We start from the raw sequence: 12651 nt of genomic DNA, 5'->3' as shown, positions 1-12651 counted from the left end.
GCGGCAAGTCCCGCAGCGGCCGTCATTTTCGGGTGGCCGGCAGCGCTGCCGATAGCAGCAATCACGAAAATCATTGAAATGAAGCAGATCGTGACGTCCATGAGTGTGCAACGCTCACTTGACGCCTGATCTGCGAGTTTGGACTTCGCCGCTCCACTTACTGGCGTGCCTTAACTACGATGAGCTGATCAAGCATTGAGAAGCAGGAAGGAGGCTCCAGCAGCGGTATTTAAAGGATCAACAATCACTTGCACCTGACATGTTTGTTCAGTTTGACTGGCTCTGTGCACCTTCCTGAAACTCCAGCAGCTTTATTAACTTCTTTCAAAGTTCTAAGGTAACAGGGAGTGTTGTTGCAAGTAGAGAATGCCTTCATTCTTATTTAAAGGCTTCTGTTCACACTTGCTTACAGTCCATCATGCGCTCAACTATCTTCGGGAGAGGGAGCGGAGGCAGAGAAGAGGACGAAAAGATGCGCACAGAGTGAGGAGGAGGAGGGCCAGGAGGGCTCTCAACAGGAGACCTTACCCACCTAGGGTCTTCCGAGAGCACTTCTCTTTTATCCGTTTAAGCGAGGAGCAGTGTATTAGGAGGCTATGCTTCACCAAGGAGGTGGTCACAGAACCCTGCCAACTCCTGCAACCAGACCTGCAGCCTGAGAGCAGGGCGAATACGGCTCTCCCAGTGGTAGTCAAGGTCACCGTGGCCCTCAATTTCTTCACCAGTCGATCCTTCCAGTCTGCAGCAGAAGACATAGCTAATATCTCACAGTTTGCCATCCATCACTGCATCTGGGAGGTCACTGAGGCTCTCTATACCAGGAGAAGGGACTGCATTGTCTTCTCTCTGAGCAGAGGGAAGCAGGACAAGCGCACATGTGGCTTTGCCAGGATAGCCAGCTTCTCCATGGTGCAGGGCGCCATGGACTGCACCCAGGTGACTTTGCAGGTGCTATATAACAATCCTGATATCTTCCATAACCGCAAAGGCTACCACTCTCTTAATGTGCAGTTGGTGTGCGACCATGCCCAGCGCTTCCTGATGATCAATGTCCGCTATCCTGACGGCAGCCATGATGCCTTCATCCTGCGTCAGTCCGGTGTGCCAGCAATCTTCCACCTGTCTCATGATTCCCCTCTGCAACCCCATCACTTGTGCCCAGCACTCTTATAATGAGAGCCATGCTTCCACCAGGAACATCATCGAGCAGACCATCGAGCTGCTAAAGCAACGGCTCCGCTGCCTTGACCACTTGGGAGGAGCCCTCCAGTACACGCTGGAGGGGTGTACCATTTCATGGTGGTCTGCTACATGCTTCACAACTTGGCCATCATGAGGGCGCAGCCCTTGCCATCAGGGATTGCGCACCACCTCAGGAGGATGATGAGGGAGAGGAGGAGGAGGAAAAGGAGGAGGAAGAGGATGAGGAGGGAGGGAAGAGGCAGGCAGCCAATCTGCCTTCCAGATGGGCTGTCCATGAATGGCTCATCAGACTCCAATTCCAATGAAGGGGCACCAGCATATAGGAGTAGAAAAGAGGAATAAGGTGCATAAAAAAGTGAGTGTGTTGGATAGTACTAGAGAAGATAGTACTAGAGGTGGTAGTAGTACCATATTAGATAGGAGCAGACTAAGAAAGACAACGAAAAATTCAAAAATGGCTTTAGAATGCATGTACGTAAACGCACAAAGTGTGGCGAATAAGGTTGGTGAGCTACAAGCACAATTAGCCATGTGGCAATATGATGTTGTGGCAATAACGGAAACGTGGCTCAAAAACGGTGAGGACTGGGCACTTAATATTCAAGGCTACAAGGTGTTCAGAAAAGATAGGAAAGGAAAAAAAGGTGGGGTGGCAGTGCTGATTAAGGAAGATATTGTAGTGTTGGGAAAGGAGGATATTCTTGAGGGGACAAGGACAGAATCCATTTGGTTAGAGTTGAGGAGCAAAAAGGGTATGATCATGCTATTGGGGTATTCTATAGGCCTCCAAATAGCGAGCGGGAGATAGAGGAGCAAATCTGCAGGGAAATCGCAGAGATATGCAAGAGCTATAGAGTGGTGATATTAGGGGATTTTAATTACCCAAATATCGATTGGGATAATGCTAGGGTAAAGGGGAAGGAGGGGGAGGAGTTTCTGAAATGTGTTCAGGAGAATTTCCTTGACCAATATGTTCTTGGCCCAACTAGGAAGGAGGCATTGCTGGATCTGGTGCTGGGGAATAAGGTGGGCCAGGTCCACAAACACTTGGGTACGATCATCGTATCATAAGATTTAGATTAGCAATGGAGAGGAGCAAGGAACAATCTAGAGGGGGACTTCTAAACTGGAATAGGGCTAACTTCAATGGGATGCAAAAAGATCTAGCCAAGGTAAAATGGAACCAAAGACTGACAGGAAAAACTGTAATGGAACAATGGGTGGTCTTTAAGGAGGAAATGTTCCACGTACAGGCTAGGTACATTCCAATAAGAGGGAAGGGTAAGGAAACCAAAGCAAGGGCTCCTTGGATGATGAGGGAGATGGCGAAGATGATGAAACAAAAAAAGAGGGTGTATGATGCATGTCAGGTAAATTCTTCAAGGAAGAACCAGACCAAATACAAAAAGTTGAGAGGGGATGTGAAGATGAAAATAAGATTGGCAAAGATTGAATATGAGAGTAGAATGGCGATTACTATACTGTAAAAGGGAACCCAAAAATCTTCTACCGGCATGTAAACAGTAAGCGGGTAGTAAGAGGCGGGGTGCGGCCTATTAGAGACAAAGAAGGTGATATATGCTTAGAGGCATAGGGCAAGGCTAGATTACTCAATGAGTTCCTTTGTATCGGTGTTTACTAAGGAGGTGGATGCTGACAAAATATCGGTAGAAGTGGAAAAGTTAGAAGCAATGGAAGGGGTGAAAATTGATAGACAGGATGTACTAGAAAGGCTGGGTGGACAAGTCTCCCGGTCCAGATGGCTTGCATCCCAGGTTGCTAAGGGAATTGGGGGAGGAGATAGTGGAAGGGCTTGCCATAATTTTCCAATCTTCCCTAGATGCGGGAGAGGTGCCTGAGGATTGGAAAGTGGCAAATGTGACACCATTGTTCAAGAAAGGGTATAAGGACAATCCTAGTAACTACAGATCGGTCAGTTTAACATTAGTGGTGGGTAAAGTTTTAGAAACAATAATCAAGGAAAAAATTAACGGGCACTTGGAGAGGTTTAAGCTAATTAAGGAGAGCCAACATGGATTTGTAAAAGGCAGATCGTGTTTGACTAATCTAATTGAATTTTTGAAGTAACAGAGAGGATTGATGAAGGGAATGCAGTGGATGTTGTCTACATGGATTTTCGGAAGGCGTTTGACAAAGTACCACATAGAAGGCTGGTTAACAAAATTGAGGCTCATGGAATAGGTGGGCCAGTGGCAGCTTGGATAAGGAATTGGCTTAACGGCCAATTGTGGTAAATGGTTGTTTTTCAGACTGGAGAATGGTAAACAGTGGTGTTCCCCAAGGGTCAGTGCTGGGGCCACTGCTTTTTTTGATATATAAATGACCTGGATATTGGAATATAGGGTAGAATCCAAATACACTACATCTACTGGTTCCCCTTTATCCACCCTGCTCGTTACATCCTCAAAGAACTCTAGTAAATTTGCCAAAACACAATTTCCCTTTCATAAAACCATGTTGACTCTGCTTGATTGTCTTATGATTTTCTAAATGCCCTGCTATTTCTTCCTTAATAATGGATTCCAGCATTTTCCCAATGACAGATGTTAGGCTAACTGGTCTATAGTTTCCTGCTTTTTGTCTCCCTCCTTTCTTGAATAGGGGCGTTACATTTGCAGTTTTCCAATCCGCTGGGACCTCTCCAGAATCCAGGGAATTTTGGTAGATTACAACCAACGCATCCACTATCTCTGCAGCCACTTCTTTTAAGACCCTAGGATGCAGGCCATCAGGTCCAGAGGACTTGTCAGCCTTTAGTCCCATTAGTTTGCCAAGTACTTTTTCTTTAGTGATAGTGATTGTTTTAAGTTTCTCCCTCCCTATAGCCCCTTGATTATCAATTATTATTGGGATGCTTTTAGTGTCTTCTACTGTGAAGACTGATGCAAAATATTTGTTCAACGTCTCTGCCATTTCCCTGTTTCCCATTATTAATTCCCTAGTCTCATCCTCTAAGGGACCAACATTTACTTTAGCTACTCTCTTCCTTTTTATATACCTGTAGAAGCTCTTACTGTATGTTTTTATATTTTTTGCTAGTTTACTCTCATAATCTATCTTCTCCCTCTTCATTATTTTTTTTAGTCATAAATTTCCCAATCCTCTGGCCTACCACGAATCTTCGCAACATGCCTTTTCTTTCAATTTGATACCATCCTTAATTTCCTTAGTTAGCCACAGATGGTTCATCCTTCTCATAGTCTTTCTTTCTCACTGGAATAATTCTTTGCTGAGAGTTATGAAATATCTCCTTAAATATCTGCCACTGCTTATCTATCGTCTTACCCTTTAATCTATTTTCCCAGTCAACTTTAGCCAACTCTGTCTTCATACCTTTGTAATTGCTGTAATTTAAGTTTAGGATACTAGTTTCAAACCCAAGTTTCTCACCCTCAAACTGAATTTCAAATTCTATCATGCTATGATCACTCTTCCCTAGAGGATCCTTTACTATGAGATCATTAATTAATCCTGTCTCATTGCACATTACCAGATCTAAAATAGCCTGCTCCCTGGTTGGTTCCACAATATATTGCTGTAAGAAACCATCCCGAATACGCTCTATGAACTTGTCCTCAAGGCTACCCTTGCCAATTTGATTTGTCCAATCTATATAAAGATTAAAATCGCCCATGATTATTGCAGTACCTTTCTTACAAGCCCGCATTATTTCTTGATTTATACTCTGTCCTACAGTGTAGTTACTGTTAGGGGGCCTATAGACTACTCCCACCAGTGACTTCTTTCCCTTACTATTTCTTATCTCCACCCAAACTGATTCTACATCTTGATCTTCTGAGCCAATATCATTTCTCACCACTGTACTGATCTCATCCTTTACTAACAGAGCTACCCCTCCACCTTTTCCTTTCTGCCTATCCTTACGAAATGTCAAATACACCAGCCTTGGTCACCTTGCAGCTACGTCTCTGTAATGGCTATCAGATTATACCCATTTATTTCTATTTGTGCCGTCAACTCATCTATCTTGTTATGAATGCTGCGTGCATTCAGATAAAAAGCCTTTAATTTTGTCCTTTTACCATTTTCCCCTACTCTGACTCTATTTGCTGGTACACTCTTATGTTTGTATGCTCTGTCTCTTCCTGTCACACTCTGGTTATCATTACCCCTGTCGCTACCCTGCACTCTTGCCTTCTCCTTTCTCTTTGACTTTCTAAATTCCCCTTCATCTGAACCTTCCCCCCCACTATTTAGCTTAAAGCCCTATCTACCGCTCTAGTTATTCTATTCGCCAGGACACTGGTCCCAGCCTGGTTCAAGTGAAGCCCGTCCCAATGGAACAGCTCCCTCTTTCCCCAGTACTGGTGCCAGTGCCCCATGAATCGAAACCCATTTCTCCCACACCAATCTTCAAGCCACGCATTCAACTCTCTGATCTTATTGACCCTATACCAATTTGCTTGTGGTTCAAGTAGTAATCCAGAGATTACTACCCTTGTGGTTCTGCTTTTTAATTTGGCCCCTAGCTGCTCATACTCCCCGTGCAGATCCTGCTACTACACTAGCCTCTAAAGTCTAGTGGCTAGTGCCAGTTTCTGAGCTGGTGTCTACGAGTGACAGATGCAGTGACGCTGTGTCTTCTTCCTCTTCTTCTCCCCCCTCGCGCTCATGCATCGCCTCGGGGGACAGGCTGCTCCGGTGCTTGTTGATTATCTAAAATCAGAAAGGCACAAGAGTCGGGTTATGGTGAGGGGAGGGTGGGAAGCAAGATATGCATGCATACAGCATCAGTAGCTTGAAAGTGAGAAGAGATTGTGTGATGAGGGGGAAGTGCGATGTGAGAATAAGGATTAGGAATGACCATACCCTTGTTGTCTCCAAGGAGTTCAACCTCACCAGTTGCCACAGCTTCTACGATCCTACACCCAATTATCTGCAGAACTCTCTCCTCTAGCTGGCTGAGGTCCTGGATGTCAGCTTGCTCCCCACTTGTCTGCTGCTGCTCCCTCCGGTTATGAGCCACATTGGCCTGCAAGAGAAAGAGAAGTGTGTGAGTGAGTGTAGTGCAATGTGTTTGGGTGATGTGGTTGTCATATTTGAATAGCTGACATTGTGTGCAAGGTGTGAGATGTGAGTGTGAGTGTTGCAGCAGTGGTAAGGTTGTGAGGGTAAAGTGAAACGCTGATTGTGAGGTGCGAATGTTGATAGGTAGCGATTGTTGGTAGGTGAGTGCTGGGGGTGTGATGTACTGAGCAGTTGTGAGGCTTGTGGTGCAAATGATGGGATATGGCAATTGCTGAAGCCCTCACTCACCTTGACCACTTGTGTGAGGTCATTAAACTTCTTTCGGCACCGGATGGCCGACCTAGGCACCACAGTGCTGACCATGACATGGGCGGCTATCTCCTGCACAGCCTTCGCGAGGTGTGTGGCGAGGGCTTCCTTCCAGTCTGTGGGAAGAGGACAGCCCACCTTCTCTCCACAGCCACAACCAGGGCCTCCAGAACTGCATCAGAAAATCTCTGGGCTCCTTCCCTTTGAGGACGCTCTGCCATGGCTTTGGAGTACCTTAATCTTCCTTCTTCATCTTCTTCTTCTGGTCGCTGCAGTTGGAACTGACTTGACAATCAGGTGCTGTAGCATCAATGCACCTCCCCTTTAAGTACTTAATAAAGCCTGTGCCACACATGACTGAGAATTAGACTGGCCCGATATTAGTCCACCTGTTGAGCGTTAAACCAAAGAGCAGCAGTTTCAGCCCTGAAATCATGACTATAATCATGTTAAGGTGTAGTGCGTGAATGGATTCGCAAATTTCATGTCTCCCCCGAAGATTTACTTTTGGTTTAGTAAAGAAACCCTGGGTGGACTGAGTTTAAAATCCAGGGCTCAACAAGATGGCTGCGGTCAGCCTCGTGGCCAAGGCCTGTAAGTTTCAGTTTGGACTCACAAACTTGGGTTCCGATGACTGTGAGAAGGAACTTTCCAGAAACTCGAATGCAGACAGACCTTCTGCATTTATGCATGAGAAGCAAACCCAGTGGCATTCGGGCCTCTGATTAAAACCCATCAAGGTTGTTTGCACAAGCAATCAAGAGCAGGCAAGGCCTATTCAATATGTAATAGGACAAGCTTAGCTGCATTTCAGACCTTCGTTAGAGAACATCCAACACTGTTTACAAACGATCAACGGGGCATTCAGACTGGAATGGCCCCATCAGGAAACCAGTTGGACAAAGGGGAACACTGATAAGATGTTTAAAACCGATTAACCGGCCATCCAGGTCGATGGGCCCAGATCGATACCCTTTGTATGAGTTTTAACACGTCCAGATCAGACAAAGAAATGAGCTGATCTGGCGGGAGATAAGGGCTACCGGGAAGGGTATAACTAGTCCCTCAGAAAGCCATCTCTCTCGCTCTCTCTCCCACCTCACCTCCGGTGCCCTGATGTGAGAGGATCGTCGACGAAGAGCCCGTCCAGGGAAGTAGGATACCCGCAGTTACGTTTGAATTACTAGGGTATCTCTGTTTTGGGGCAGTGAAATCCTAGAACATCGGCAGGCAACAGGGCACGGAGCAGGCGTTTCAACATCCTAGACTGGTGAGCATCAATTTTCTGGCCCATTACAAGACAATCTAGATAGGTGTAAAGGGTGGGAGTTAAGGGGAATTGCTAAAGTGTCATTTTAGTCATTTTCCCTCGATGTGTCCATTTCTCCTCCCCCGCTAAGTGTAATTGTGTTGCATCCATAGTGATTTTCTCTGTATAGTAATTGTTTCTCTATTTTAATAAACATTGGTTTTCTTTGCACCAAACCACTGGTCTCGTTTGTCTATATCGCTACTTGTAAATAAGTCTGGTGCTCAGAACCAAAAGGGGAAGCGATTCGAACCGCACGGGGCTGGGGCAGCTCAGGCACACGACTGACTGACCAGACACAAGCCCCAAACCAAAACCCCCTACATGCGCACAAATTTTGCGTGCTACCTTGACCATTTTGAGGTGATGCAGCTTAACATCGTTAGGCCTTAACACTGCCCGTTTAGTGGCTATATCCAATTTCTAGGCCTGAGTCTATGGTTTTTCTATAGTAAGATAAGCATTATTAAGTGTATGTGTGTACATATATATATTTATTTCTCAAAATATTAGTGGCAATAAGAGTGCTACAATTGGCCTCCGCCTCCCTGAAAGAGTGAAGGACAAAATAGCAAGGGTTACCGTTCCTGATTACCATTCAGTAACGTCTGCTGAACAGTGCAGGTGTGTGGACATCACAAAGGCAAGGTACAACTTGGCTGTGATTTTACTCCCTTTCACCTTCCACAGCCAAATAGCTTCCTTGTGGAACTATATCACTGCACGAGTCAGTGCCTGGTGAAGAGAAGTCAAGCAAGGTGGGGGAGAAGAAAGACAAGTCTGTAAATAAAGAAATTGCTAAATGTTTTTGATCAGCTGGCATAACAATTGGCTTTGGAATTTTTAAATAGGGATATAAAAAGTGTCACGTCTCAATCACCATGAAATATTAACTTACCCATAGCCAGTTCCTTTTTTTCCAGGACTGGTATAAATATTTTTATTTTCTGGAACAAATGGAGGCTTCGTCTTTGCCGCCCCGCTGAATGCTTTCACTGAACCACCGATTGTTCCATAGTAACTGCCCAATCCAGACCTAAATAAATACAAGGCAGTAGTGTGTAAAACATTTTAGCATGATACTGATAATAAATTAGCTTCCATAAAGCATTTGTGAAAATAACAATCATAATAAACAATCAAATCAGTGGACAACGCTGAAGAGCAAATTTTGCAAGGCCAGCACTTTTTGGAATATCATGGACGCACTGCTGGCAATTTCCTGTCCGTTGATCTTAGTGGACAAGCAACCTGGAGGAAATGGTGCCTGCGATTTTTCCGTCCATTGATTTTAGTGAGCTAGCTTCACATATGGCCACACCGGCAGTGTGGGGACTCTCCACAACATTTACCCTAAAAGCACCAATTTGGAAAACCAGTATCTTCTCCCTACCTCAAAGAACTGCTGTTAACCAACAAACTTTCAGCAGCTCTATAAGCACCCGTGCAAACACTTAGCAGATTTTGCATTAAAATAAAAAATATCAGCTCCCTTGATAGTTTAGTGGTTTGGTGTGTTACTAACCCGTACTGATCAGGAAGGTTCAGGGTTCAATCGTTAGTGTGGAAGGTGTTGCCTGATCTCAGGCCTCATGGCATCTGGCTAGAGAAAATTGACCAGGGTTACCACTCCTGACTGTGATCTAACGAGCCCTGCTGGGAATTCACAAAAATGGGCATAGGCAAAGGACAGGATTGAGCTTATCTGTGAAACCCACCACTGACCCCTCCATTTTACATCTATCTAATTTTTTTAATGTAAATTAAAGAGTTTAAAAAACTTCACCATGTAGAGACTGGGCTCGCCATCAAGGAACATTTCCAAAGTTTAGGCACTGCAACACCATCATTGTTTCTTTCGACTTGGTTCCCACCTTCCACTCCCACCGAAAGCAATAAGCAACAGGTTTGTCCGGAGCCAAGGCTGATTGTTTCAGCTCCTCAGCCTAAAAAGTGCTGAGATGATAGGAGCACCAATACCGAGATTAGTGATAAAAAAAAAACAAATTCAACTTAAAAATTAAATGTTCCGTTTAAAGCTTTTAGGGGGAGAAATTCGGTATCGCCCCATTTGTGGTGCTAAATTTTGAAATCGTGAAAAATTAGCGCCAGGCGCTAATGAGTCTGAGGTTTTCCTAAATTGGCTTTTAGCACTCCTGGGACGAGCTGGATTGCTAAATCAAACGCTAATGACCTAAGCAGGGCGGCACAGGGGCGCTACCAGCAGAGCGAGAATGAATTTGAACTGCTATGCAATCGAAAAATCCATGCTGACTATTCATTATTATATTTTTGGGTTCTAGATGCTCTTCTATTTTTTCCTTTAGTAGGAATTCCATTATTTTTCCTACCACCAATGTTAAGCTGACTGGTCTATAGTTTACTGGACATGTTCTATCCCCCTTCTTAAATATCGGTATTACGTTAGCTATCTGCCAGTCCTCTGGCACGACACCTTTTTCTAATATACAGGAAACTTTAGTTTATCCGGAGGTTGTATGTCCGGAAACCTCGATCTAACGGCAGAAGTCAGCAGCCGTTTTGGGTAGGTTTTTTTTCTTCTCCTAGCATTCTTTTCACAGGCAGGCTCTGGAAAGCGTCTTTGTAGCTTAGCAACAGCTTCAGAGACGCTTCCAAGCTACTGGGCCGAGTGTTTACAAGCTGTTGCTGAGCAACAGTGTTTGTGGTCAGGTACGGCAGGCTCTGGAAAGCGTCTCTGTATCTTAGCAACAGCTTCAGAGACGCTTCCAAACCACGGCCGAGTGTTTACAAGCTGTTGCTGAGCAACAGTGTTTGTTGTCAGATACGGAGATGAAAAGCTCCGTATGTTGCAACATTAAGTTTGTATCTCCGGAAGTTTTTATAGATCGGCAACACGCCGGTCCCGTCGGTGCCGGACATCACAAAGTCTCCTGTATTATTAAATATTTGTAATAGTGCCTCTGCTATCTCTTCCCTAGATTCTTTTAAAATATGCGGATGTAATCCATCCAGACCAGGGGTTTTATCCTCTTTGAGTTTGATTTGTTTAATTAATATTTCTCCTCTTTTTATTTTAAATGCGGTTATATTATTTCTAATCTCATCTTCCGATGTCATGTCCACTTGATCTGTCTCCCTGGTAAATACTGAAGCAAAGTAATTATTTCATATTTCTGCCATTTCGCTATCGCTGCCTGTGATTTTATCCTGACCGTCCCTTAGTGGCCCTATTCCCATCCCGGCTTGCCATTTTTTAATTTATGTGCCTGTAAAATATTTTACTATTTTGTTTTATGTTCCTTGATAATTTAATTTCATAGTCCCTCTTTGCCTTTCTAATTGTTTTTTTTTACTTCTCTCCTAATCTCTTCGTATTCTCCCTTGTCATGCTCTCCCCTGCTGTCCATGTACTTAGTGTATGCCTCTTTCCTAACCTTCAATTTTTCCCTTATGTCTTTAATCATCCATGGTGTCTCATTAGTGTTTATCTTGTTCTTGTTTTTCAGCAGAATATCTTTTTCCTGGACTCTGTTGAACACCGTTTTAGATATTTCCCTCTCAGATGGGCGTAAAAGATCCTATGGCACTATTTCGAAGAAGGGAAGCTATCCCCGATGTCCTAGCCAATATTTATCCCGCAATCAACATCACTAAAACAGATTATCTGGTCATTATCTTATTGTTCTTTGTGGGAGTCATAGAGCTGCTGTGCGCAATTGGCTGCCGCGTTTCCTACATTACAACAGTGACTACACTTCAAAAAGTATCGCATTAGCCGTAAAGTGCTTTGGGACATCCAGTGGTTGTGAAAGGCATGACATAAATGCAAGTCTTTCTTTCTTTTCTTTCTTTCTCATTGCTATTCTGCATCATTGTTTGCCAATATTGTTGTCCATTTTATTTTCCCAAGTTCTATTCTCAGCACCTCAAAAATTGGCTTTTCTCCAATCTATTACCCTGGTCTTCGACATACTTATGTCCTTCTCAATTATTATCTTAAAGCGTATTATATTATGATCACTATTGCCTAGATGTTCCCCTACTTTTACTTCCCTTATCTGCTCTGGTTCATTCCCCATTACTAGATCCAGTAGCGAATCCTCCCTCATCGGGCTTCTTACATATTGGGTTAGAAAGGAGTCCTGTACACAATGTAGGAACTCTATTCCCTTATCCCCTTTACATACCTCTTCTGGACAATTAATTTTGTGGTAGTTGAAATCCCTCATGATTATTATTCTATGTTTTTTACTAATTTCTCCAGTTTCTTTGCTTATTTCTTCCTTCACCTCCCTTCCACTATTATGTGGTCTGTAGATTACCCCATTAGTGTGATTGATCCTTTATTATCTTTTATTTATATCCACATGGATTCTATTTTGTGCTACTGATAGCTGTGCCACTTTTTTCTACTGCCATTATGTTATCTCCAATAGGTACAGCTACTCCACCTCCCCTTTTACCCTCTATCTTTTTTAAATATGTTGTTCCCTGCAATGTTTAATTCCCAGTCCTGATTTTCCTATAGCCATGTCTCAGTAATCCCTACTATATCTGGTACCTCGCAACGTATTATTGCCTCCAGTTCCTCTGTTTTATAAAGGGCACTGTGTGCATTGCTGTACAGACAGTTTAATAGCAGTTCCTCTCACTTTATTTTTAACCATCTTTTTACACTCCTGTTCTATAACTCTATTTATTCCCTGGTCATCTATGTCCTCCCTTAGTTCAGTCTTTCTTATGTTCTCCTTTCCTGTTTCATTTATATTTAGGTTGCTTTCATTTCTTGTAGATCCCTTGTTGTGAATGCTTCGTGCATTCAAATAAAGAGCCTTTAA

The 12651-nt window shown here is 43.8% G+C and overlaps 1 protein-coding gene across 1 annotated transcript in view; it reads right to left on the bottom strand.

The window, feature by feature from the left end:
- cfap96 (cilia and flagella associated protein 96) overlaps positions 1-12651 on the bottom strand; it is an 83233-nt gene that overhangs the window by 31456 nt on the left and 39126 nt on the right. The window contains exon 4 of the mRNA XM_085981418.1: positions 8730-8867. Coding sequence (XP_085837544.1) covers positions 8730-8867 — 138 coding nt within the window. The remainder of the gene's footprint in view (positions 1-8729; positions 8868-12651) is intronic.

This window comes from Somniosus microcephalus, chromosome 1 (assembly GCF_052327205.1).
Source record: "Somniosus microcephalus isolate GS21.2 chromosome 1, FLI_Smic_1.0, whole genome shotgun sequence".
Lineage (NCBI taxonomy): Eukaryota > Metazoa > Chordata > Chondrichthyes > Squaliformes > Somniosidae > Somniosus > Somniosus microcephalus.
Note: the sequence above shows the minus strand (reverse complement) of the source record. Positions and strands in the feature narration are given on the sequence as shown.